This window comes from Trichechus manatus, unplaced genomic scaffold (genome assembly GCF_000243295.1).
Source record: "Trichechus manatus latirostris isolate Lorelei unplaced genomic scaffold, TriManLat1.0 scaffold00171, whole genome shotgun sequence".
NCBI classification, from domain to species: Eukaryota; Metazoa; Chordata; class Mammalia; order Sirenia; family Trichechidae; genus Trichechus; species Trichechus manatus.
The window spans coordinates 3,893,625-3,916,792 of NW_004444107.1; the positions used below are offsets into that span (position 1 = coordinate 3,893,625).

At 38.9% G+C, this 23,168-nt stretch overlaps 1 protein-coding gene across 1 annotated transcript in view; it reads left to right on the plus strand.

Moving 5' to 3' along the window:
• Positions 1-364: 364 nt before the first annotated feature.
• The window catches only part of LOC101344422 (N-deacetylase and N-sulfotransferase 3), a 219,972-nt gene continuing 197,168 nt past the window's right edge, over positions 365-23,168 (plus strand). The window contains exons 1-2 of the mRNA XM_023741102.1: positions 365-563; positions 12,974-14,116. Coding sequence (XP_023596870.1) covers positions 13,136-14,116 — 981 coding nt within the window. The 5' untranslated portion in view covers positions 365-563; positions 12,974-13,135. The remainder of the gene's footprint in view (positions 564-12,973; positions 14,117-23,168) is intronic.

Here is a 23,168-nt window from a genome sequence, read left to right on the forward strand (position 1 = left end):
ACGCTAGGGGTCTCCTTGTCCAGGCCCGGGAAACCGGATCGACGGACCTATCCCGGGTCCGTGGACGCCGGACGGAAGCCCCTCCCGCTAGGGCTCCCGCCCCCCGGTCCTCCCACGGGCGGGCGCGCGCCGGCAAGGAGCGGGGAGGTGGCGGCGCCCGCCCGGGGAGGCGGCGTGAGAGCGGGGGCGGCAAGGCCGGGCGGGTCCCGGGGTGGCGGTTCGCAGCCGAGCGAGCGCACGAGGCCGCGGCGCGCCGGGCGCGCTAGCCCCGCAGCCGCTCCCTCCCCGCGGCGCCCGCGCTCCCGGACGATCTCGAATCACTCACCGCCTCCGCGCCGGGAGCCGCGGAAGCCGAGGACGCGGGGACTAAGGATGCACGCGGACGGCTGCAGTCCGAGGTAATCACGCATGGAAGATGGGGCAGGGCGTCCTCGCCCAGAAACGGGACCCGGCAACTTGAAAAGCGGCACCCGTTGCTCAGCACAAGTTTCTCCTGGCTTGCAATGAAGGTGGCCTGAATCGACATTCATTTTATTTAACCATCCTTTCCTCTCCTGTTATAAGTAAGTTTATGTAGACAATGACAAAATAGCCTCCTGGATGACTGGGGGTTTGTAAATACAATCCTGAAAGTTTTGCATGCTGTGGTTGTTTGCTTATGTATATTTATTAACCTGTTAACTCTTTAGCTAGTTAGAAGATTGACATTTAAAATAATCTTTAAAGCACATTACAAGTTCGCTGTTGCGTTAGGGCACCGTGTTATTTATCAGCTTACTTAGCATCTGTCTCTCCCGAGTGGTACCAAAGCCAGTCCCTTGGCGACGGGTCTTGTATGTGACACTCTTGCCCTCTAGTGCCTAACCAGCTTGGTAGCAGTTTGATGGCTAATATTAATAAGGTGTTACATAACAGGAGAGTACAAGGCCAGGACTGGTACTGCTGCCACTTGTAAAGCCAAAAAGCCTGAGTCGATGACAGTGGATACTGCTGTTGCAGATTCTTTATTGTTAAAACTTTCTCAAGCGTTTTCAGCTCTTTGAACTTTAATTCCAGGTAAGTGTATCTATTTATGTACACTATACCCCAATGGCTCATTCATAAATGTAGGGGCTTTTAATAAAAGATAACAGCTTTATTTTCAGTTACGGTTAATCAGTCTAAGAATTTCAGAGTCAATAAGTGCCTAATTTGATTCCTGTAGAAGAAATAGAACATTTTTAGTTAAGTGAAACAAAGGAATCTTTTATCATTCGGTGGTAATTTTAAAGCTTGTCTTTCATAAAAATAAAGCAATAAAGAGGTAAGTTCTTCCAGTTCTTTAAGATCTGCACCAACAACTTGTAATTATTCTTCAGCAGATTGGTTAAACAGATCACATCTCAGTTGCCCTTGATGGACTAGAATTTTGTAAGCAAATCAGAAATTTAAACTATAACTCTCTGTCTGTACAGTAATGATCCTTAACAAATCTTTGTATTTTGACACAATTCATTTTATCAACATTATTTAAAATTATGCAATTAAAAAAATTAAGTGTAACTGGAAATAGCCTACATATTGATTACAGGAACATTAAAAGGAAATAGATATATCTTCCATTTAATGTGCCCACTCTTTGGAAGAACAAAGTCACATTCTCTAAGGGGTTTATCTAGCTCCTCTTCCAACTAGTTCTTCTAATATCTGGAAAGTATTATACCTCAAATTCATTTTAAGCTGAAATGTTGTTCATATTCTTTATAAACGTATTGTAATATGGCAACATATGTAATATGAAACGGTTTTGAGGAAATCACTCCCACACAATGTAAACAGCTACATTCTTATTAGATTAAAATACAGATCCTTAAATATTGAAGCATTGAAACTGATCTTCAATTCACTCTTTCTTTGCCCTTAGAAAATACCATATTATCAACTATTGAACAATGCTGTTCACTACAAGAGAGCAGAATACTGTGGAGGAGAAACTCTCCAACATCTGATATTTAGCTGAAGGGCAATTTTTCCTTTTTCTTCCAGGATAGCGCCCTATCGATACTGTTATTGGAGAAGGAGATTTCAAAAATAAATTTGAAAGAGGCTCTTTTAAAAATAGTACTGAACATATCAAGAAGCTTGCCCTAACAGCAGCTAGTCTTTTTTTTCTCTAGTTAACACAGTATCTACTGTCTCTGTAATATTTTTCTTGTTTTTCTTTATGCTCTTGATCGTAAAAGCAGAAGATTGTTTCCTTGTGTAAGTAAATATTGATTTTAAACTGATCTGATGAGTTGATTTTCTTCATTGTCTTTAGAATGAGGGATTCTCAGTTTACTAAAATGTTTAGATAAAACAAAACTTATCTTTTTTTCTGGAGAGATTTGTTATAGTTTAGTTGAGTTGAGTTATAGTGCAGCCTTCTCTTTTTAAGTAAAATTGCTTGAGAAAATATTGTTTCTGAAGATTGCAGCTAGTATCAGAGTAATTTTTGGTATAACTGAAATGTTTGTTGAAAATAAATAGTAGAAGAGATAACCAGATATTTGAGCAGCTTTTTCTGGACTGTATATTCTGCTGAAAAAGTTATTTTGAGCTAGACTCTAAATATTCCATGGTTGACTTGTCATTTCAGAATTTAAAAACCATAAACATGTGACAAATTTTTCTTTTAACCCAGGGAATCTGATTATAGTACTTCCTGAAGCTTCTTGGTTGGATCTCAGCTGCTCTTTGGTTATTAGTGCCAACTTTAAGTTCAGATATGCATTTGTTGAGGTAAAAAATACTTTCAAAAAGAAAATTGTGTTTAAGTACATTGTGACTTGCATGCATTTTAAAAACAGGAAAATAGAATTAAGGATAAAGACACTATTTTCAACTAAATGAATGCCTTGGATTTCCAATTGCCTAACGGTTTAGACAACAGGAGAAAAAAAGAGGGAAGTTTACTTTCCCCATGCATGCTGTGGTTATTGGAGATAAGTATCCACAGTAAAATGCAAGAACTCGAAACAACAGTACAGATTAGAGGATGCTGCTGGGCCACAAAAGAAAAGTCTGCCTTATAATGATAATTAGTCTGAACAATGCTCAAAATTGTTTTATGACTGAAGTTTTCCTTAGAGTATGAAGAATTGGTTTGAGAGTTTGCTTGTTTGTTTTTAATAAAAACTATATCCTTAGGCTTCTGGATGTCACAAGGAGTGATTTATCCCTTTTTATGTTAACTCCAAACATTTTTCATCAATTTCTGCAAATTACATAACTAGAAAAAAAATCAGTCAGACCTTTGTACAATTAAATATTGTCTATAATAAATAATTTCACAAAAACTCCTACAAGATACTGAGGGCTATAATTCTTGATTGGATCCCTGGTGGCGCAGTGGTTGAAAGCATGACTGCTAACCAAAAGGTTGGCAGTTCGAATCCACCAGCTGCTCCTTGGAAACCCTATAGGGTAGTTGTACTCTGTCCTATAGGATCACTATGAGTCGGAATTGACTCAGTGGTACACCAACAATAACAACATAATTCTTGATTACGTGTTGCCAAACAAGTTTAAAAATCAAGTATTAAAGTCCTATCCTAAGACCTTTAAGCATCTCAGTGATGGGTATCCATTTTGCATACGTTTCATTTTTTAATCTCTTTTGCTTAGTTACAGTGTTTGAATATAGCATGAAAGTAGACCTGGATTCTAGAACTCACTCTGTCATGAAAGATGTGGCTTTGCACAAGTCCCTTGATGGATCTGGACCTCTGTTTCCTCACCTGTAAAATGAAGGTAGCAGAGATCCTTTCCTATCTTCTTTGTTGTCCAACATTGTGGAAATTGGTCAGGAGGATAGGAGAAATATGAGTGAAAAAAACATTAGAGAATAACACAAAACATGACTTGCTGATAAGTGCTGTTGCTTAGATTTTTAGTAGGAGAGATATAAGCTATTAAAATAATAGTTAACACTCATTCCTTGTACCAGGCACTGTTCTAAGCACTTGACATATTAATTTTCAGCTCATGGAACCTTCATAAAGGTTACTTGAGATAGGTACTGTAATTATTTTCAGATGAGGAATTCTCAGTTTTCATACATGAGGAAATTGGAGCACTGAGGAGTTACCTACCTATCTAAGATCACATCTCTGGCAAGTGGTGGAGCTGGAGTCTAGTTTTCAGTGTACATGCCCTTCACCACTGTATTATATTGTCTCTCTACAGGTTTTTAAGTATCTGTACTCGATGATTGCCTCTGATGGAGGCAATAAATTAATGAATTAATAAGTGATTGTCTCTGATGGAGGCAATCCATGTATCACTGCAACCATTTTCACCACCGGTAACCCTACATATGAAATGATCACTTGTTAATTCATTCAAGAGATATTTACTAAGCACCTACTTTTGTGCCAGGTTTAAAGCAGTGCCCAGGATAATTAAATGTGGTGCCTTCCACAATGAGGTATATACAGTCTAGTTTAGGTGATTTCTTTTTCCTCTCCTGACACCCCGATTGGATTGAGTTCTAAAAGTTACCCAAGCTAACAGAGGAAGAATTTAACTGTTGTCTTCATTGATGCATCCATAGAATAGTATAATGGAACCAGGACCTCACACTTCTTCAGGACGCTCTATTGTATTTTTCCATGGCTCCTCTCTGTTCCTGTTGCAACAACCTCTGTCTGCCTCTGCTTCCCAGTTCATGCAACCTGCCTTAAAACATGGCCAGACATTGATCTTGTATGTTTACATCTTATGGTCCATGAAATCAATGAGAGATTTGGCTAACACTTTCTTGTACCCAAGATTCTGTTGAAGGGGGATGATGACAAGGGTTACATTATATTCTCAAGGCTGCATTGGAAGTATTCATAAAAACCAGAAAAGGCAAACTCATTGCTGTAGAGTCAATTCCAACTCATGGCGACCCTATACAACAGAGTAGAATCACCCCATCGGGTTTCCAAGGAGCGACTGGTGGATTTGAGCTGCTGACCTTTTGGTTAGCTCTTAACAACTATGCAACCAAGGCAGTATTCATAATGCCCTGCTATGAGGCATATATCAATATATACATTTTGGCTCAATTTAAGAGAGTTTAGGCAGACATTTTTCCACTTAAGTCATATAAGCAGCAAACAGCAGTGGGATGGGTTTTTTCCTCTGGACTGGCTGGATGGCATAACACTTAAGGAAGTGAATAAAATGTATTCTTTCCTTCATAATTTCTAAATACAAAAAGGGAGGGAACATTGCAGTAGAAAGTTATTTTCCATTTAATATATCCAACAAAGCTGATGCCCCCAAGTGCAGCTTTTCTCCCATCCATCTTTAAAAAATCCCAGTTCTAAAGACAGAGTATATTCTTGGTTGTACTCTATGCAGATCAGCTTCTTACTTGCCTACCACAGCAGGGTTCAATTAACACGACACAATTTCATACATTCTTTCCCTAAGAAAAGAATGTTCTTTGTCAATTTTTAATATTACTAAATTACTTTTAGCAAATTCATGTAATATACTTGAGGCCTCCAAATGCTCTTTTCTGACACTATAAAATATAGTTAATTTTGAGAAAAAGGGATATTGTCAAGGCCTTTTAAATATTTTTCGTTTATGTCAGAACCTGAAGTTCTTTGGTTATTAATACTCGTTTTCCAGATGGCATTCTTTTTTTTCTCACATATCTTGCACTGTCAACTTCAACATGATTCTGTTTCATTTAGAAACTGGTTTTTACTTTGGGATGATTGTGGATGTTAGTAGAGCAGAAAAAATGACTTACATTGATAAGAAGGTTCTTCTCCTTGCTAGTTTTTCAGTGCTTTGCAAATGTATGTTTATATAAATTTGATCTGCACTATGTGTATGGACTAGCCTGTGATTCCCAAAGATAACTACTGACTCTTATTGCCTAGGTGGCACAAACGGTTAAGTGCTTGACTCCTAACCGAAAGGTTGGCAGTTCAAACCTACCCACAGGTGTCTGAGAAGACAGGCCTGGCAGTCTGCTTCTGAAAGGTCACAGCCTTGAAAATGCTATAGAGCAGTTACCTGTATACATGAGGTAGCCATAAGTCAGAATTGACTTGAGGGCAACTAACAACAACTTTTTGTTAATGCTAGATAAGTAGACAACAGGTAATGTGTCCTTGGTGAATTCTTTTTAAAAACAAGTTGCAAGCCAACACTAGCTACATTGAATTCTGAAAAATCTCAGGATGAGAAAAATAGATATTGAGTAAGATTCCATGAAAGGTATGTTCCAGATGTGCCTGATTTATAGCTCTGGTAATGGGGGTCACTGCCATTCTCAGTGTTGGTATTACCACTCTAACTACTTGAGGTCCATGAGATGATGGAGATATCCCTTCACGGAAGCTGGTTTGACTTAATGACTGCCCTAGTTTTTGAATCCAGCTGCTATTCGTGAATTTTAGTGGAGATTCTTTTTTCACTCACTCATTCAACGAGTATTCAGTGGGCTGTTCTTTAAGCACTGTGTTAGACATTGAGAATGTGAAGTGAACAGGACAGAATGTACTGATGCTTCTAGTCTGTCTAGGGAGAAACATTACAAGGAAAATCACAAAACTAATTAATGTAACTGTGAGATATGCTATAAAAGGAAAGAGGAGGGTGAAGTGAGAGTGTGTAACAGGGAGACCAGACAGACAGATCTGGGGAATCAGGGAAGACCTTTGTGAGGCAGGGCCATTTGGGGGGATTTCGGGGGAGTGAAGCAGATGAAGAAGTGGGGAGAAAACTTACAAAGAAGACGCATCTGAGAAGTCCCTGAGGCAGGAAGGAACTTGGTTATTTGGGAAACTGAAAGAGGACCCATTTGCCTGGAACCTAGATGGGAGCACACCATTTAATCAGGCCTGAGAGTGAGGGAGGGGGGCATACCACACAGGGTCTTGTGGATTGTGTATAGCAATTTAGGTTTTAATCAGCAAGTGAAATAGGCAGGCACTGATGGATTTTCAGCAGGGAGAAGCAATCACATTTGCACTTTGACGTGACATTAGGGAAAGTGTGGAGGGAGCAAGAGCGTTTGTGGTGAGATGAGTTGTTTCAGTAGTTCAAGGGGATGTGCTGTTGCCTGGATAAGGGCCAAGTGAGTTTCAGGAAATGAAATGAGATGACTTGGGGTTTATTTAGATAAATAGAGGTGAGGGAGAAGGAGGTGTTGAGGATGAGCCACTAGGTGGTTGTGGGAAGATGAAGAGGAACTTATGGGGAATAAACTCAATTTTGGACAAGTTGAGTTTGCTTGTGACATGATTTGGTGGAGCCAAACAGCAGCTGGCATATAATAAGAAAGGGCACAGTAAATGTTAGTTGTTATTAAATCAAGCTGATAGTTCAATTTGAAATTCTGGAGCTTAGAGAAAGATGATCTGAATTACAAATATATATTGGGAGCAGTCTAGGGAAAGAAAGGGGCATGAGAAACAGCCTGAGGACTTGGTCCTGGTTATGCCTCTGACTTGGTCTCTTCCTTTGCTCTGAGACCCACCTGCCTTTAGATCACTGCACCAGGAGTGGACTGCCCAGGCTTCCCACAGCTCTACTTATGCCGGAATGCTTGTAACCAGTTACAAGTTGCTGTCAAGTTGACTGCAATTCATGACAACCCCATGAGTGTCATAGTAGAATTGTGCTCCAGGGGTTTGCAATGACTGATTTTTCTGGAAGTAGGTCACCAGGCCTTTCTTCCAAGGTGCCTCTGGGTGGACTCACACCTCCAACCTTTTGGTTAGCAGCTGAGTGCATTAACTGTTTATACACCCCCAGGGATCCTTGTCCCTTTATGAACCCTCAGTGCATTTTTGTTGGCCATCTTCAGGATATTTTTCTCGTGTCGTGTATTATTTGTACATTACCCTTAGCATAATATTATTAGCTAACATTTATTATGTTCATTCTGTATACCAGACACTATTCTAAGAACTTCTTGTGGATTCTTTCATTAAATCATCACTAAAACCCTAAAAAATAGGTACCCTCAAGTATCTGTGTTTCACACCGTACAATGGAGAATTTATTCTCTTTGTTCATATTACTGTTACTTGTGCATTCTGGATGTCACTGTGACACTAATTATCTATAAGCACCATTTTTATTAGGTCTCTCTTCTGCTTAAATACATGTAATGCTCTCTGTTTCCAAGTTGACACTCTTGTTCTTCACAATCACTTCCAAGGGCAGTCATTCATTGGCAGCACTCTTTCTATCAAATATTATTTCCATTCTCAACCCATCACATACTTTCTTATAATTAATTAGTCTCACACTCAAGTAAACATACTGTAATCATTTCTTCAGCTTTGCCAATCCTTTTCCCTGACATGCTCTCGCCATCCTCATATCCAAATCCTACCCATCATGTGATGTCTTCTTAGACACTACTGTTAATGTCCCTAAACTTCATTAATCTCTCTCTCTCTCTCTCTTCTGAAATCTGTAACAGGTATAATCTGTGCAGCATAAACCACTACTTATTGTATGCTGATGTCACGTAGTGTTGGCTGTCGTTGCGCAGCCAGAGGTTATTTCCCCAAATAGAGTGCAGGCTTCCAGAGGCAAGAACATTCCTAAGATTACTTGTCATGTCTCCAGCTTACAACTCAGCAGTAAGACCAAAGCAGATGTTCAATAAATGGCTGATGAATGATTGCACAGCAATTAATTGATAGGTATTTTTTGGCGGGTGAGGATTTAATATCTATCATAGTTGCTTTTCTATCCAATGTTGGGATATAGGATTATATTTTCTTAGTGTTGAATGGAACAGGGGTGTCAAATCCTACACATGTATAAACCAAAACCGAACCCATTGCCGTCAAGTTGATTCTGACTCATGGGTACAAATAGTCATATGTAACCTGTAAAAAAATGAGTTATGGCATAAGAATAAAGGTAGTGCCAAATTAATTTACAGGCATCATGTACCGTTTTTATTCAATTAATTCAACAAATTGTCATTGAGTGCTTACTCTATGTCTGGTGCTAGGAGCACATCATAGACAAAAGAAAAAGAGGCACCATCTCTACCTTCTTGGAACTTCCAGTCAAACAAGGGAGGAAGATTTTTAAAAATATTATACTTGTAGCAAGAAATACAAAGGAAAGATACGTTTCACAATTATCATGTATAACTTCTGGATCATACTAAGGTTGGAAGGTCAAAGAAGTCTTCCCAGGGGAATTGTGTGGAGGAGCTTTATTTTCCACATCTACCTGCTCTCTGGCACAGTAGTTAAGAGCTTGGCTGCTAACCAGAAGGTCAGCAGTTCAAATCCGCCACCCACTCCTTGGAAACCCCGTGGGGCAGTTCTACTCTGTCCTGTATGGTCGCTATGAGTTGGAATTGACTCGACGGCAACGGGTTTGGTTTTGGTTTTTATCTGCCCTCCTAGTGATGCCCCACCAGTGAAGGGCTCGGGAGAAGGCTGCACCTTTGCCTCTGCCTGCTGCTATGTGCTCTCCTCTGCAGAAGGAGTGACAGCAATAGGTCGGCCTGTTCTGAGGTTTTCAGAACTAGCAGACACATAGCAGAGAATGGAAGTAGCTGTTGCAGGAGCGGGTTGCAATAGGAACAGCAAGTCCTCAGAGGCCACATCAGAGACTAAAGCCTGCCACGGCAAACCGGCAAAGTGAGATATGCCATTGAAAAAGGTTTGCAGAAAATTTTGCTCTCAGGACAGTCTTAATGTCTCTATTTAAGTATGTTAGACCAAATCCTGCCCTCAGGGACATACCTTGAAATTCCTTTGGCATCAAGAAAATGTCCTTCAGTATTTTTATACCTGCTAACAGAGAAAGTCACTTGGATAGCTTCCTAATATCTGTCCTAAATTGTGAGAGCAAGTGCTTCCCAGTACTCTGACTTAGCACAGATAAGAACCATATGAGTTACATGCCTTTCAATTCTGACATTAGGGACAAGCTGTGAAACGCTTCTATCAGAAATGTAGAATGTGGCAATACATTTTGTATTCAGTCAGAAACACTTCCCAGCTAAAAGTGAAGCACAGGAACAGGAAGATGTGAGATCTTGTACCCTACAGTTGTATGCCAGAATATTATTTATAAACATTTAGACAATTTTAAAAGTGCAATTACTTATTATCAAAATGCAATGACTACAGTTACAGTAAAAACTCAGTTGTCTGGGTAATTTGTGTTTGCTTCAATTACACATAGCTTTATAGAGCTAAATGTATGATGTTGTTGTTAGTTGCTGTCGAGTCGATTCCAACTCATGGCAACTCCGTGCGTGCAGAATAGAACTGCTCCGTAGGGTTTTCAAAACTGTGACGTTTCAGAAGCAGATCACCAAGCCTGTCTTCCAAGGTGCCTCTGGGTGGGTTGGAAGCATCAGCCTTTCTACTAGTAGTTGAGCACTTAACTGTTTGCACCAGTCAGGGACTCCTAAATCTATGATAGATTGTTTAAAAGAGTAGAGTGTTGTCCTTTATATTAGGTTAATTACAGAGCATTACAGAGCATGTCAGATCACTTGAGGACATTTTACCTGGCAGAGAGGGGGTGTCTACAGACCTCACATGAGCAGAAACTGCCAAGTTCTTTTCATCCTTTCTTTGCAGCATCCCCCAGACTTACCCCTTCCCCACATGCTTCCTGACCTATGATTGCTGACACTTCATGACTGGATTGTGAGACATGAGCCCTTGCTAGCTTGCCAGACCCAGTTCTAAAACACTGCTGCCATATTCTCCACCTTATTGATGAATTTGTCTTTCTGAAAATTCTCCCTCTTACAGTGTTACTCCCCTACTCAGGAAGGTATAATGTCTCCCTGCTGACTTTCACAGCCATGAACGTCTGTGCTTGGCTCTCAAATCTCTCCACAATCTGGGCCCCACTGTACTTAGTCAAATTAATTTTATAAGTATCCCCCACTCTTTGCTTTCTCTCTTGTGCTGACTGTTACTATTAAACAGTTCCCTCTGTCTCAAATGCCTTTTCAAATGACCATCACCCGTCAAGGCTTTGTCCAAACCCTCTTTACCTCCCTTCACATGACATCACCCTGGCTCCCTCACTTGCCGACCTCTTTTTCTTCTCTCATCCCGTTATAGTCCTTTGTCTCTACTCAACAGCTCACACATTCTTTTTCAGTATTTAGGTTGCTGACTCTGCTTTATTGTTTAAAACCTTTTAAAGAAATGTACTGTGATGAACCTTTATATTTTAGATAGACAGCTACCCCATAAATATTTGAATGAATGATGTTGAAACCCCAAGTATTTAAATGAATAAGCTACAATATGTAATTCATAGGACAAATAATACATTTATCCTGTAAATCACTTGCAGTTGTACTTCAGAATATTATATTATTTTATATAATAGCTTACAAATACATAATTATAACGTAATATAAAGGAATATATTGTATTATTCGTAGACATAAGTATGTATTATTCAAAATATTGTTTATTGCTTATTTCATAGATAGATATCACAGAAGTTTAGAACCAGAATGTTCTTGGTGATCATTTATTCTAATCCCATCATTTTGCTTGAAAGGAACTAGGGCTAAAGTGATTTAATTAACAAAAGGCAGAATTGGGATGAACTCTAATCTTGTGGCAAACACATCAGATACAACGCTTCCCACCAGTGCTTCTTGTCTTACTAGCTGACTTTTAGCCTGCTTTATGGACAAGGACAAGACCTGTCTTAATTGTATATTTTTTTTTTTTCTTAACTTTATACACACACACGTACATGTATATATAAATATATATTTGGCAAAGTGCCAGGACTGTAAGACTCTAATAAACTTCTTTTCTGAGAAGCACCAACGTTTCTTTCTTATAAAGTTTCCTAAATTTTTCAAAAGGGGTCTGAAATTATGGCATAACAAGGTGTTTCATGAAGTCTCAATTGTTTCCACTATGTTTTTTAAAAAAACTCTTTTTCAAGTACTTTTTTCATATAGTTATTGAGATTTTTCTGAAAGAACAGAAACAGAATGGTACAGAAAGTGAATCACTGGGTAAATATACTCCACCCAGGAGGACATGATGCCCTCACGGACTGACACCAGAGTTTAGTGCACCACAGGAGGTGTTTTACTCCTCATATTCATCTCACCACGAGACAGTCGTGATTTTTGAAAAACCCATCTATATAAATATACAGTTTGAAAATGATCATTTGGGTTGGGGGACCTTATCTTCATTTCAAAAGGATTATTTTAATGCAAGCAATTATCGTAGGGTTGTTTGTCTAAAGAATTTGTAATGTAAATAGAATGGCAAAATTCATTGTATCAACAGCTTTTCAGAAAAAAAAAGTAAAGACTGATTTTAAGTGAGGCATTTAATGAATGTGTCCAAATTTTTATGAACTTAGAGTATGTTAAATTAAACAAAAATGGCTTGTCTATGCATTATATGATGTGTCCCTAGATGACAGGAAATGGCTGTGTCTGGTTCAGGTGACATTGCTGTAGTCTTAGGTCTGTATTATCTACAGAGTTTGATGCAAGGCTTAGTGAATAAAATGAAATTGCTTGTTAGCCCAATGTCTTTTCTGTAGTAGGGCTGGGACGTCTGTTCAATTGAACCCTTTTCCTTACTCCCCCCATCCCGTGTCCTCATCCAGATCTGGGAGAAAGAAAACCAAAAACCAAACCAGTTATCGTCTAGTTGATTCTGACTCATGGCAGCTCATTGTGTTTCAGAGTAGAACTTCGCTTCATAGGGTTTTCAATGGCTGTGATCTTTTGGAAGTAGATCACCAGGCCTTTCCTTTGAGGCACTTCTATGGATTCTAACAGCCAACCTGTCAGTTAGTAGCTGAGTGCTTAAAAAAGGGCAGTTTTATTACTTACCAAACACCAGCTCATCTGCCTAATAAGCTGGCACTTGTACCAGTCAATAGGATAAAGAGTCGCTGATTTTAATGTTGCAGGCTGAATATTTTATAAATGTATTCTATTTTTCAGGCTATATTTTCTGTGAGTTCTGCTCAAGTGATAAGAATGTGTTGCAATGGTGACATAAAGTCTTGACTGAGACTGGGAAAGAAGCTGAAACACCATCTTTTCTTTTGTTCTTTTTTTTTATGGTGCTTCAATTGGGAACTGTCTGAGACAAGTATATACAACATGAGTTTTATCATGAAGCTTCACAGACATTTTCAAAGGACAGTTATTCTGCTTGCCACTTTTTGTATGGTGAGCATTATTATTTCTGCTTACTACCTGTATAGTGGCTACAAACAGGACAACGAACTCTCTGAGATGGCTTCAGAAGTGGACTGTGGGGACCTCCAACACCTGCCATACAGGTTAATGGAAGTGAAGACCACAAAGCCTTTTGATGCCTCAAGGACAGACCCCATAGTCCTGGTGTTTGTGGAGAGCCAGTACTCATCCCTCGGTCAAGACATCATTATGATTCTGGAATCAAGTAGATTCCAGTATCACATTGAAATCGCTCCTGGAAAGGGGGATCTCCCAGCTCTTATAGACAAAACCAGAGGCAAATATATTCTCATTATTTATGAGAATATTTTAAAGTATATAAATATGGACTCTTGGAATAGAAGTCTTTTAGATAAATACTGTATAGAATATGGTGTGGGTGTCATAGGATTCCATAAAACCAGTGAGAAGAGCCTGCAGAACTTTCAGTTAAAAGGTTTCCCTTTTTCCATATATGGAAACCTTGCTGTAAAAGATTGTTGTGTTAATTCTCATTCTCCACTGCTTCGTGTGACCAAATCTTCTAAGCTTGAAAAAGTTCCTTTGCCTAGAACTGACTGGACAGTTTTTCAGACCAATCACTCAGCTTACCAACCAGTGATATTCGCCAAAGTAAAGACCCCAGAAAACCTTTCTCCTCCCATCTCTAAAGGTGCTTTTTATGCCACTATCATACATGACCTGGGGCTTCACGATGGAATTCAAAGAGTTCTTTTTGGCAACAACTTGAACTTCTGGTTGCACAAGCTCATCTTCATAGATGCTGTCTCCTTCTTGTCTGGGAAGAGGCTGACATTGTCTTTGGACAGGTACATCCTTGTGGACATTGATGATATCTTTGTGGGGAAGGAGGGAACAAGAATGAACACCAATGATGTTAAGGTAAGTCTTTATTATCTCAATGTTGTTTCAAATTTTCTTTCATCTCTCAGTAGGGTGACCAACCATCTGATTTGTCAAGAACTGAGGGATTTCCTGGGATGTGGGACTTTCATTGCTAAAACCAAGAAGTCTCAGACAAACTGGGATGAGTTGTTCACCCTATTTCTCAGCTTCACATCAACTAAGTAGAAAATATTCTTCTCTCTAAAGCAAGAAAAATGAACATTGTACCAAAGGACTAAGTGTGGCATGATCCTGAAAAGGTTCTTTATGTGTATTTATAGCAAAAGAGTGTAAACAATTTTATTTAACTCATTAACATAAACTATGTACCTTAGAAAACTATTACTAATCTAAGACTTTAGTGCATTTAAACGTGAAGTCAAAGTGAATTTGTTTTAATGAAAATAAATTACTCCCATACATTTTAAACAATTACAGATCTCTTAAGTAGCAACTTTAGATATTTTTGGAAAGTCAAGTACAACTCACTTTTTCTGATCATATTTTTTTAGAACTCTGAAAATAAGGATAATTAAATATGGACAGCTATGGATACACTAAGGAGCCCTGGTGGTGCAGTATTTAAGCATTTGGCTGCTAACTGAAAGGTTGGTGGTTCAAAACCACCCAGCTACTCCGCGGGAGAAAGATGTGGTGATCTACTTCCATAAAGATTACAGCCTAAGAAACTGTATGGAGCAGTTCTACTCTGTTATATTGGGTCACTATGAGTCAGAATTGACTCAACGGCACCTAACAACAGCAGCAACATGCATATGAAAGCTATTTATTTACATATAAACCTAAAGATTTAAATTAACTCTCAGATTTCATTGAAGACTTTTCTGGTATGAATATGAAGCCTATCATGCTGCACTTAAACTGCATTAGATTTCTTATTGTATAAAACCTCTATCTGTAAACAGAAAACAGTTATTTGAAGATAATTGGTTATTATTGTGAATGGATTGTGTTCCATAAACTGGTTGTTTCATATTAACGTAATTTAAGATTCAAATAACCTAATTGATCTTAGGATTTATCATAGGAGTCTATCTCTGCTATACTACATATAGATTTCTAATGAAAGTGAGAGACTTTTGATACATAATTTTTATTTTACACAGCTTTGCCCTTTTAGTACAATGGAACTAAATCAGATAGCAGAAAATACATCTTGCAAAAACTGCGTTCTTTTCTCCAGACACTAAGCATTAGGCAAATAATAGTAAGGTTCATCACAGTATTTAAATGAGCTAAGAATACCAGAAGATCATTAAATGTTACAATAAGAGAGTGTGAAGAATGGGGGGAAAAGAAGCCCTCTATATTCTTGGCAGTATTTTAGTCTTTTCCTTTTAACTATAAGTTAGTAAAGAAGTTGTATTTAAGGTTTCATTAAGTCTTTTGAAACTTACTTTTCAAAATTAAATTAAAACCAAACTTGTACTTTAAACATTTATTACGTGCCTGAAAATTGCAAACAATACATAATTCCCTTTCTGATTTTTCCATTTCAAAATAGTATGATAAAAAATATTTCCGGAATGTAAACATTTCTGATATAAAATTCCTTAAAACTGCCAAAAAATATTTTATTATAGTATTTAAAGATATGATAGACAAATCTCTGAGTTTTTATGTAAACTTTCACTACATTCCCTTACAGTATACAAAATGCAATGTGTCTTTTGCACTCCTGAGCTCTTGAGGTTAAGCTAAGCCTCTCCTAAGGTTTTAGGAGTATGAAAAATTAAAGGCCTAATGAACACATTCAAGAAGAATTTAGCATATGTAAAATATTTTATGAATTGCTCATATTTAGATGGGAATATATTTCCTAAGCTACCTAAAGGCTAAAAACTATGTTTTTGAATTATTTTGGTTTTTAAACTACTTCTAAATTGCGTCTGTGATTCTGTCTGTAAACGCTGATTCACTGCAGTCAGCTGCCCTAACCGTACAGATGTATTCACTCCTTCAGAAACAAGTTATTGTGTACTACACGTGAAGCACTTTTAGGTGTATATAGATAGAGCAATAAACCTTGGTCCTATCCGTTTAGAAGAAGAGGTTGGGGACAGAATAAAGCCATAGAAGCCCAGAAAGCACCAATTACAGACTATGCTGAGCGGCTCTTCAGCACTTTATATGGGATACAAAGATAAATAAAGCATGGCTACCCTCTTAATGGATGTATTGCCCTCTGGGGAAGATAGATAGCTTCACCGTGATAAGTACAATAGTAAAGGTATCTACATGGTTTTATGTAAGTAATGCTGTGGGAAACACTATAGTTTGTGCTGTGTCCCAGAAACTATTAAATGTGTAGGACAGATTTTGAAGGCAAGGCTAGCGTGCTGTAATGCTGTGGGAGGCTGTGGATGGTTCGCACAAAATAAGGCAATTTCTTGAAATAAGGAAATGGAAGTAAGAAGAGAGAAGGGCCAGTGTAAGGACTGTTTTTGAGGTAAAATTGAAGAATTTAGTAATTGGATGAATGGAGGTGAGAAAGAATATAATCAAATATGATATTAAGATTTTAGCATAGGTGAGAGAATAAAGAGCTGTCACATGAATAGATGTATGCACACCCATGTTCATTGCAGCCCTGTTCACAGTAGCAAAAAGATGGAAACAACCTAGGTGCCCATCAACAGACAAATGAATAAACAAATTATAGTCTATTCACACAATGGAATGCTAGGCAGCGATAAAGAACAACGATGAATCTTCAAAACATAACATGGGTGAATCTGGAAGGTGTTATGCTGAGTGAAATTAGTCGCAGAAGGACAAATATTGTGTGAGAGCACTATTATAAAAACTCAAGAAATGGTTTAAACACAGAAGAAAACATTCTTTGATGGTTACGAGGGTTGGGGGAGAGGGAGGGAGACTGGTATTTACTAACTAGATAGCAGATGAGAATTATCTTAGGTGAAGGGAAGGACAACACACAATACAGGGGAAGTCAGCACAACCAGATAGTAGATAAGAATTATCTTAGGTGAAGGGAAGGACAACACACAATACAGGGGAAGTCAGCACAACTGGTCTAAACCAAAAGCTAAGACATTCCCTGAATACAACCAGACACTTTGAGGGGCAGAGTAATAGGGGCAGGGATCTGGGGACCATGGTTTCAGGGGACATCTAGGTCAATTGACATAACCAAGTTTATTAAGAAAGTGTTCTGCATCCCACTTTGGTGAGTGGTGGCTGGGGTCTTAAAAGCTAGCGAATGGCCGTCTAAGATACATCAATTGGTCCCAGTCCACCTGGAGTAAAGGAGAATGAAGAACACCAAAGACCCACGGAAAATAGTAGCCCAAAAGACAGAAAGGGCTACATAAACCAGAGACTCCATCAGCCTGAGACCAGAAGAACTAGATGGTGCCCGGCTACCACCAGTGACCGTCCTGACAGGGAACACAACAGAGAGTCCTGGATAGAGCAGGAGAAAAGTGGGGTGCAGGACTCAAATTCTAGTAAAAAGACCAGACTTAATGGTCTGACTGACACTGGAGAGACCCCGGAAGGCATGGCCCCCGGACTCTCTGTTAGCCCAGAACTGAAACTATTCCCAAAGCCAACTCTTCAGACAAAGATTAGAGTGGACTATAAGACATAAAATGATACTCGTGAAGAGAGTGCTGCTTAGCTCAAAAAGATACATGAGACTAAATGGGCAGCTCCTGTCTGGAGGCAAGATGAGAAGGCAAAAAGGGACAGGAGCCGGTTGAATGGACATGGGAAATCCCCGGTGGAAAGGAGGAGTGTGCTGATACATCATAGGGAGAGCAGCTGAAGTCACATAGCGATGTGTGTATAAATTTTTGTATGAGAACCGACTTGAACTGTAAACTTTCACTTAAAGCACAGTTAAAAAAAAAAGAGTTTAGCATAGGTGAATGATTTTTGATGATTTCAACAACAAAGAAAGGACAGGTGAAGGTTATAGCAGAGTTACTAAATATCATCATAAACATTTCCGTTTTACTGAAATGCACAAGACATCGGGGTGTAGATGTTTAACAGCTAGTTGCTTCATAAGAAGTCTGGATAGGAGGTACAGATTTCAGAGTCATCATTCTACCATGAATGGTTCAAATCATTAGAGTTTGTGAAATCAGCCAGGGAAGGAGTTTCTAGAGTGTAAGAGAAAATGATCAGATGTAGATTCTTGAGGAAAATCATCTTTCAGAAAACAGGTAGAGGGAGATGATCCTATGAATGGGAGTCAAACAGAGTCAGAGAACCAGGAAGCTGTGCTGGGAGTACAGAACTTCAGGAAGGGCATGATCATCGTGTAAAATCCAACAGAAGCAATCACTGAAGTATGGACTAGAAAGTCTCCTTTCGGAGAAGATGAAAGCCATAAATGACTCTTGAAAAGTCAGTGTCAATTAAATGGCAGAGGTAGAAGCCCAGAAGCAGTGAGTTCAGAAGTGAACTGGGGAATTAAGACATGGAAAAAGAGAGTGTGGCGTACTCAGTGGAGAGATATTGACATGAAGGATAGATGAGAAATTAGGCAGTAGCTGGAGGGTGGACTGGAGTTAGGGTGACCTGTCCTCTTGGTGTACCCAGGACTGAAGGTATTCAGTGCTAAAACCGAGATAATCCCAGGCAAATCAGGATGATAGATCACCCTAACTAGGGCAAGGGAAGGATTTTTCCTAGGAAGAAAGATAAAAGAGCATGAGGTCATGGGTTTGGTGATTAATAGTACATAATGAATAGAAATATTTTTAATCAACTTTTAAAAATTTAATTTTTCACTACTTATGAACAAATATTTACCCTATTTGAAGTGTTAGGCAAATTGAAAGGAATATGAATAAATTGAAGGTCACATGCAGTATTACTTGCAAAATTAAAAGGATAGTAAATAACATGCGCATCTTAATTCCTATACTAATCATTGCATAAGTAGTACTTTTCCCCTTATTTGGAACAGAAAATGTATTTATTTATTGAATGGAAGAATTAGAGTTAGCAAATACAATATCGACTTTTAGCTAACTGTGGAATAGGATCAGCACATTTTAAAGAGCTGCAAAAAAGTGGGACGTATCATAAATTAATAACTCTTTATGAGGAGTCAAACAAAATAAGGTGATATTTTTATTAGTTTAGATATTTACAAGCTACAGACAATAGCCCTTTAAGAACCAAAGAAGAAAATCATTCAGACAATTAAAATATTCTTAAAAAATGGCAGGACTAATATCAGTGAGGGCATTGGTGGGTCAGTGGTAGAATGCTCGCTTTCCATCTGAGAGACCGAGGTTTGATTCATGGCAGTGCACCTCATTTGTAGCCACCACCTGTGTGTCAGTGGAGGCTGACATGTTGCTATGATGCTGAAATAAGTTTCAGTAGAGCATCCATACTAAGACAAACTAGGAAGAAAGGCATGGCAGTCTTCTGAAAATCAGCCAGTGAATACCCCATGGCTCACAATGGTCCAATCCGCAAGCAATCGTGGGAATGGTACATGACTAGACACTTCATTCTGTTGTGCATGGGGTCACCAAGAATTGGGAGCCAACTTGATGGCAGCTAACAACATCAGTTAAAGCCAGAAAAAGAAGGCACATGTATGTTTTATTAGACTATGTGGATGAGACTTGTCCCAAATTCACCATGGACAGTTTCGTGATGTTAGAAAATTCAGGTTCCTTGTATTCTAAGATTTGCCCTCAAACTTCCTGAGACTAAGCTTACGGAAAGGGTTTTTGGAGTAGGAAAGTGGTGTATAAATATGTATTTCTGCCATTAAATTACTTTAAAATTTTGCATGAAAGTACAGAATGACCCAGTGAATATTAACAACCTTGTCATGGATTGAATTATGTCTCCCAAAAAATAACGTGTATCAATTTGGTCGGCCATGATTCCCAGTATTGTGTGGTTGTCCTCCATTTTGTGATTGTAATTTTATGTTAAAGAGGATTAGGGTGGAATTGTAACACCCTTACTAAGGTCACTTCCCTGATCCAATGTAAAGGGAGTTTCCCTGGGGTATGGCCTGCACCACCTTGTACCTTACAAGAGATAAAGTGCAAGTGAAGCAAGCCGAGAGTTGAGGACTTCATACCACCAAGAAAGCAGTGCTGGGAGCAGAGCGCGTTCTTTGGACCTGGGTTCCCTGCACAGAGAATCTCCTAGTCTGGGGGAAGATTGATGAGAGAAGGCGGACAGAGAGAGAAAGCCTTCCTCCAGAGGTGACACCCTGAATTTGGACTTTTAGCCTACTTTAACAAATTTCTCTTTGTTAAAGCCATCCACTTGTGGTATTTGTTATAGCAGCACTAGATGACTAAGACAAACCTAAACTATCTTTTTAACAATGTTAATTCACTTTTGGCCTGAGATACATTATACCTTTAAACTTAGACCATTTCATAGAATACTTCCACTTATAAGGTAGGTGGGAAGTTGAATGGGGAGGAGACTCTGGTAAAGGCAGTCTTTTAGGGTTTTTCTGAACTCTGTACTCTCAATAAAGAGAAAGGTTATATATCAGTCTCCTTCTCATTATGTCTCTCTTCCCCTCTCTTTTAGTAATAGGGTCGTTTTCTCTTTCTAACTTTGACAAACTCTGTAGCATCCACCAGAAAATAAAGAACCAGCCCAGCCATATCTTAAGCAGACTACAGAGGTGCCTATAGAATGATCAGAGGGATGCAGTAGTAGCCCCTTCCCTCTCTGCACCATGCCAAACCTTCTCTACTATTTCCTTACATTTCACTGTTTGTGGATACTCCTTCAAAATATCTATATTTTTGAAATGGACTCATAGAAAGGGCAATTCTTAAATCTTTAATGTAATGTCATGAGTGATTTTATCATTCTTTTTCTTTTAAATCTGTAACTGAAGCTAGGGAGTACCTAGGGAAAGGAAAGTGCTGAAAATAGAAGTAGAAAGCCATAAAGCTGTGAGAAATGAGTGGTATCAGGTTCAGAAGACAACTTGGCTGACTTCGCAGCCTTGCTTGAGGCTGACCCTGGGAAGCCGTAATTGGAAGGTAAAGGTGAGCTCTGTGCTGCATGGTATCACCTGTCATGCTAATGTCAACCACCCCAGAGAAGAGAAAGCCAGAGGATTTCAGTGAAAGCCAAAATCATTGAAAAAGAATATATATAGCATACTATGTGCTTGGGGTTGGGGAGGCAACAGCAATCAATTATTCTGTCATAAGCAAAGAAAAACAAAAAATTTCTTCAGGCAGGTCACTATTGCCAAGCCCTGTATATACACTGCTTTTTTCTCTTTCCCTCCAAACCCATATTTCTCTAATCACTTTTCATTATTTCTGATGTTTCTTAGCTTTTAGTTGCTGATATTCATTTTAATTGCATTAAGCTCTGGAAGCATGTATCTGTTTGATACCAATACTTTAAATTTCCTTGAATTACATTATGACCAGGTATAATATTCATTGTGTACTTGACAAGAACATATATATTCTCCAATCAAGGTAAACCTATTAGACCAACCTTGTTAACTGTGCTATTCAAATCTTCTATATTCTTACTGTTTTTTTTTGTTTTTTTGGAGGGGGGGATGGGATGAATGTACTGCTGATATTACCAAAAGATGTGTGTTTAATTTTCCAATTTTGATGGTGGATTGTAAATGTTTCCATGTTGTTTTGTCATTTATTGTCTTACATGTTTTGAAGCAGTGTTGTTAAGTACATAAACATGTTGAATTATATTTTAATATTGTATATTCCATAGTGACCTTTTTAACTTTAGTAGTATTTTTTTTTTTTATTTTGCTGTACAAAAACTTATACATGCATTGTTATGTGACTGTAATTGCTCTCCCCATACTGTGACAGCACACTCCTCCTTTCCACCCCTGGTTCCCCATGTCCATTCAACCAGCTCCTAATGCTCTCTGCCTTCCCATCTCATCTCCGGACAGAAGCTGCCCGTTTAGTTTCTTCTATCTACTTGAGCTAACAGGCACACTCTTCATGAGTATCACTTTATATCCTACAGTCCAGTCCAATCCCTGTCTGAAGAGTTGACCTCAGAAATTGTTTTAGTTCGGGACTGATAGAGACTCCAGGGACCATGCCTTCCGGGGTTCCTCCAGTCTCAGTCAGATTGTTAAGTCTGGTCTTCTTGCTAGAATTTGAGTACTGCACCCCACCTTTCTCCTGCTCCATACAGGACTCTCTGTTGTGTTCCCTGTCAGGACGGTCACTGGTGGTAGCCAGGCACCATCTAGTTCTTCTGGTCTCAGACTGATGAAGTCTCTGGTTTATGTGGCCCTCTCTGTCTTTTGGGCTACTGCTTTCTTTGTGTCTTTGGTGTTCTTCATTCTCCTTTACTCCAGGTGGCTGGGACCAATTGATGCATCTTAGATGGATGTTTGCAAGCTTTTAAGACCCCACACACCACTCACCGAAGTAGGATGGAGGATATTTTCTTAATAAGCTTTCTTATGACAGTTGACCTAGATGTCCCCTGAAAGCATGGTCCGCAGACGCCTACCCCTTCTACTCTGTCCCTCAAAGTGTTTGATTGTATTCAGGAAACTTCTTAGCTTTGGTTTAGTCCAGTTGTGCTGACTTCCCTGTAGTATGTGCTGTCCTTTCCCTTCACCTAAGATAATTCTTACCTACTACTGAGTTAGTAAATAACCCTCACCCTCCCTCCCCACCCTCGTACCCATCAAAGAATGTTTTCTTCTGTGTTTAAACCTTTTCTTGAGTTCTTATAATAGTGGTATTATAAAACATTTGTCCTTCTGTGACTGACTGAATTCACTCAGCATAATACCCTCCAGCATCCTCCATTTATAAGATGTTTCAAAGCTTAATTGTTGTTCTTTATCGTATTCCATTGTGTGGATATACCATAATTTGTTTATCCATTCGTCTGTTGATGGGCATCTAGATTGTTTCCATCTTTTTGCTATTGTGAATGGTGCTGCAGTGAACATGGGTGTGCATATATCTATTCGTGAGACGGCTCTTATTCTCTAGGATATATTCCAAGGAGTGGGATAGCTGGATCGTATGGT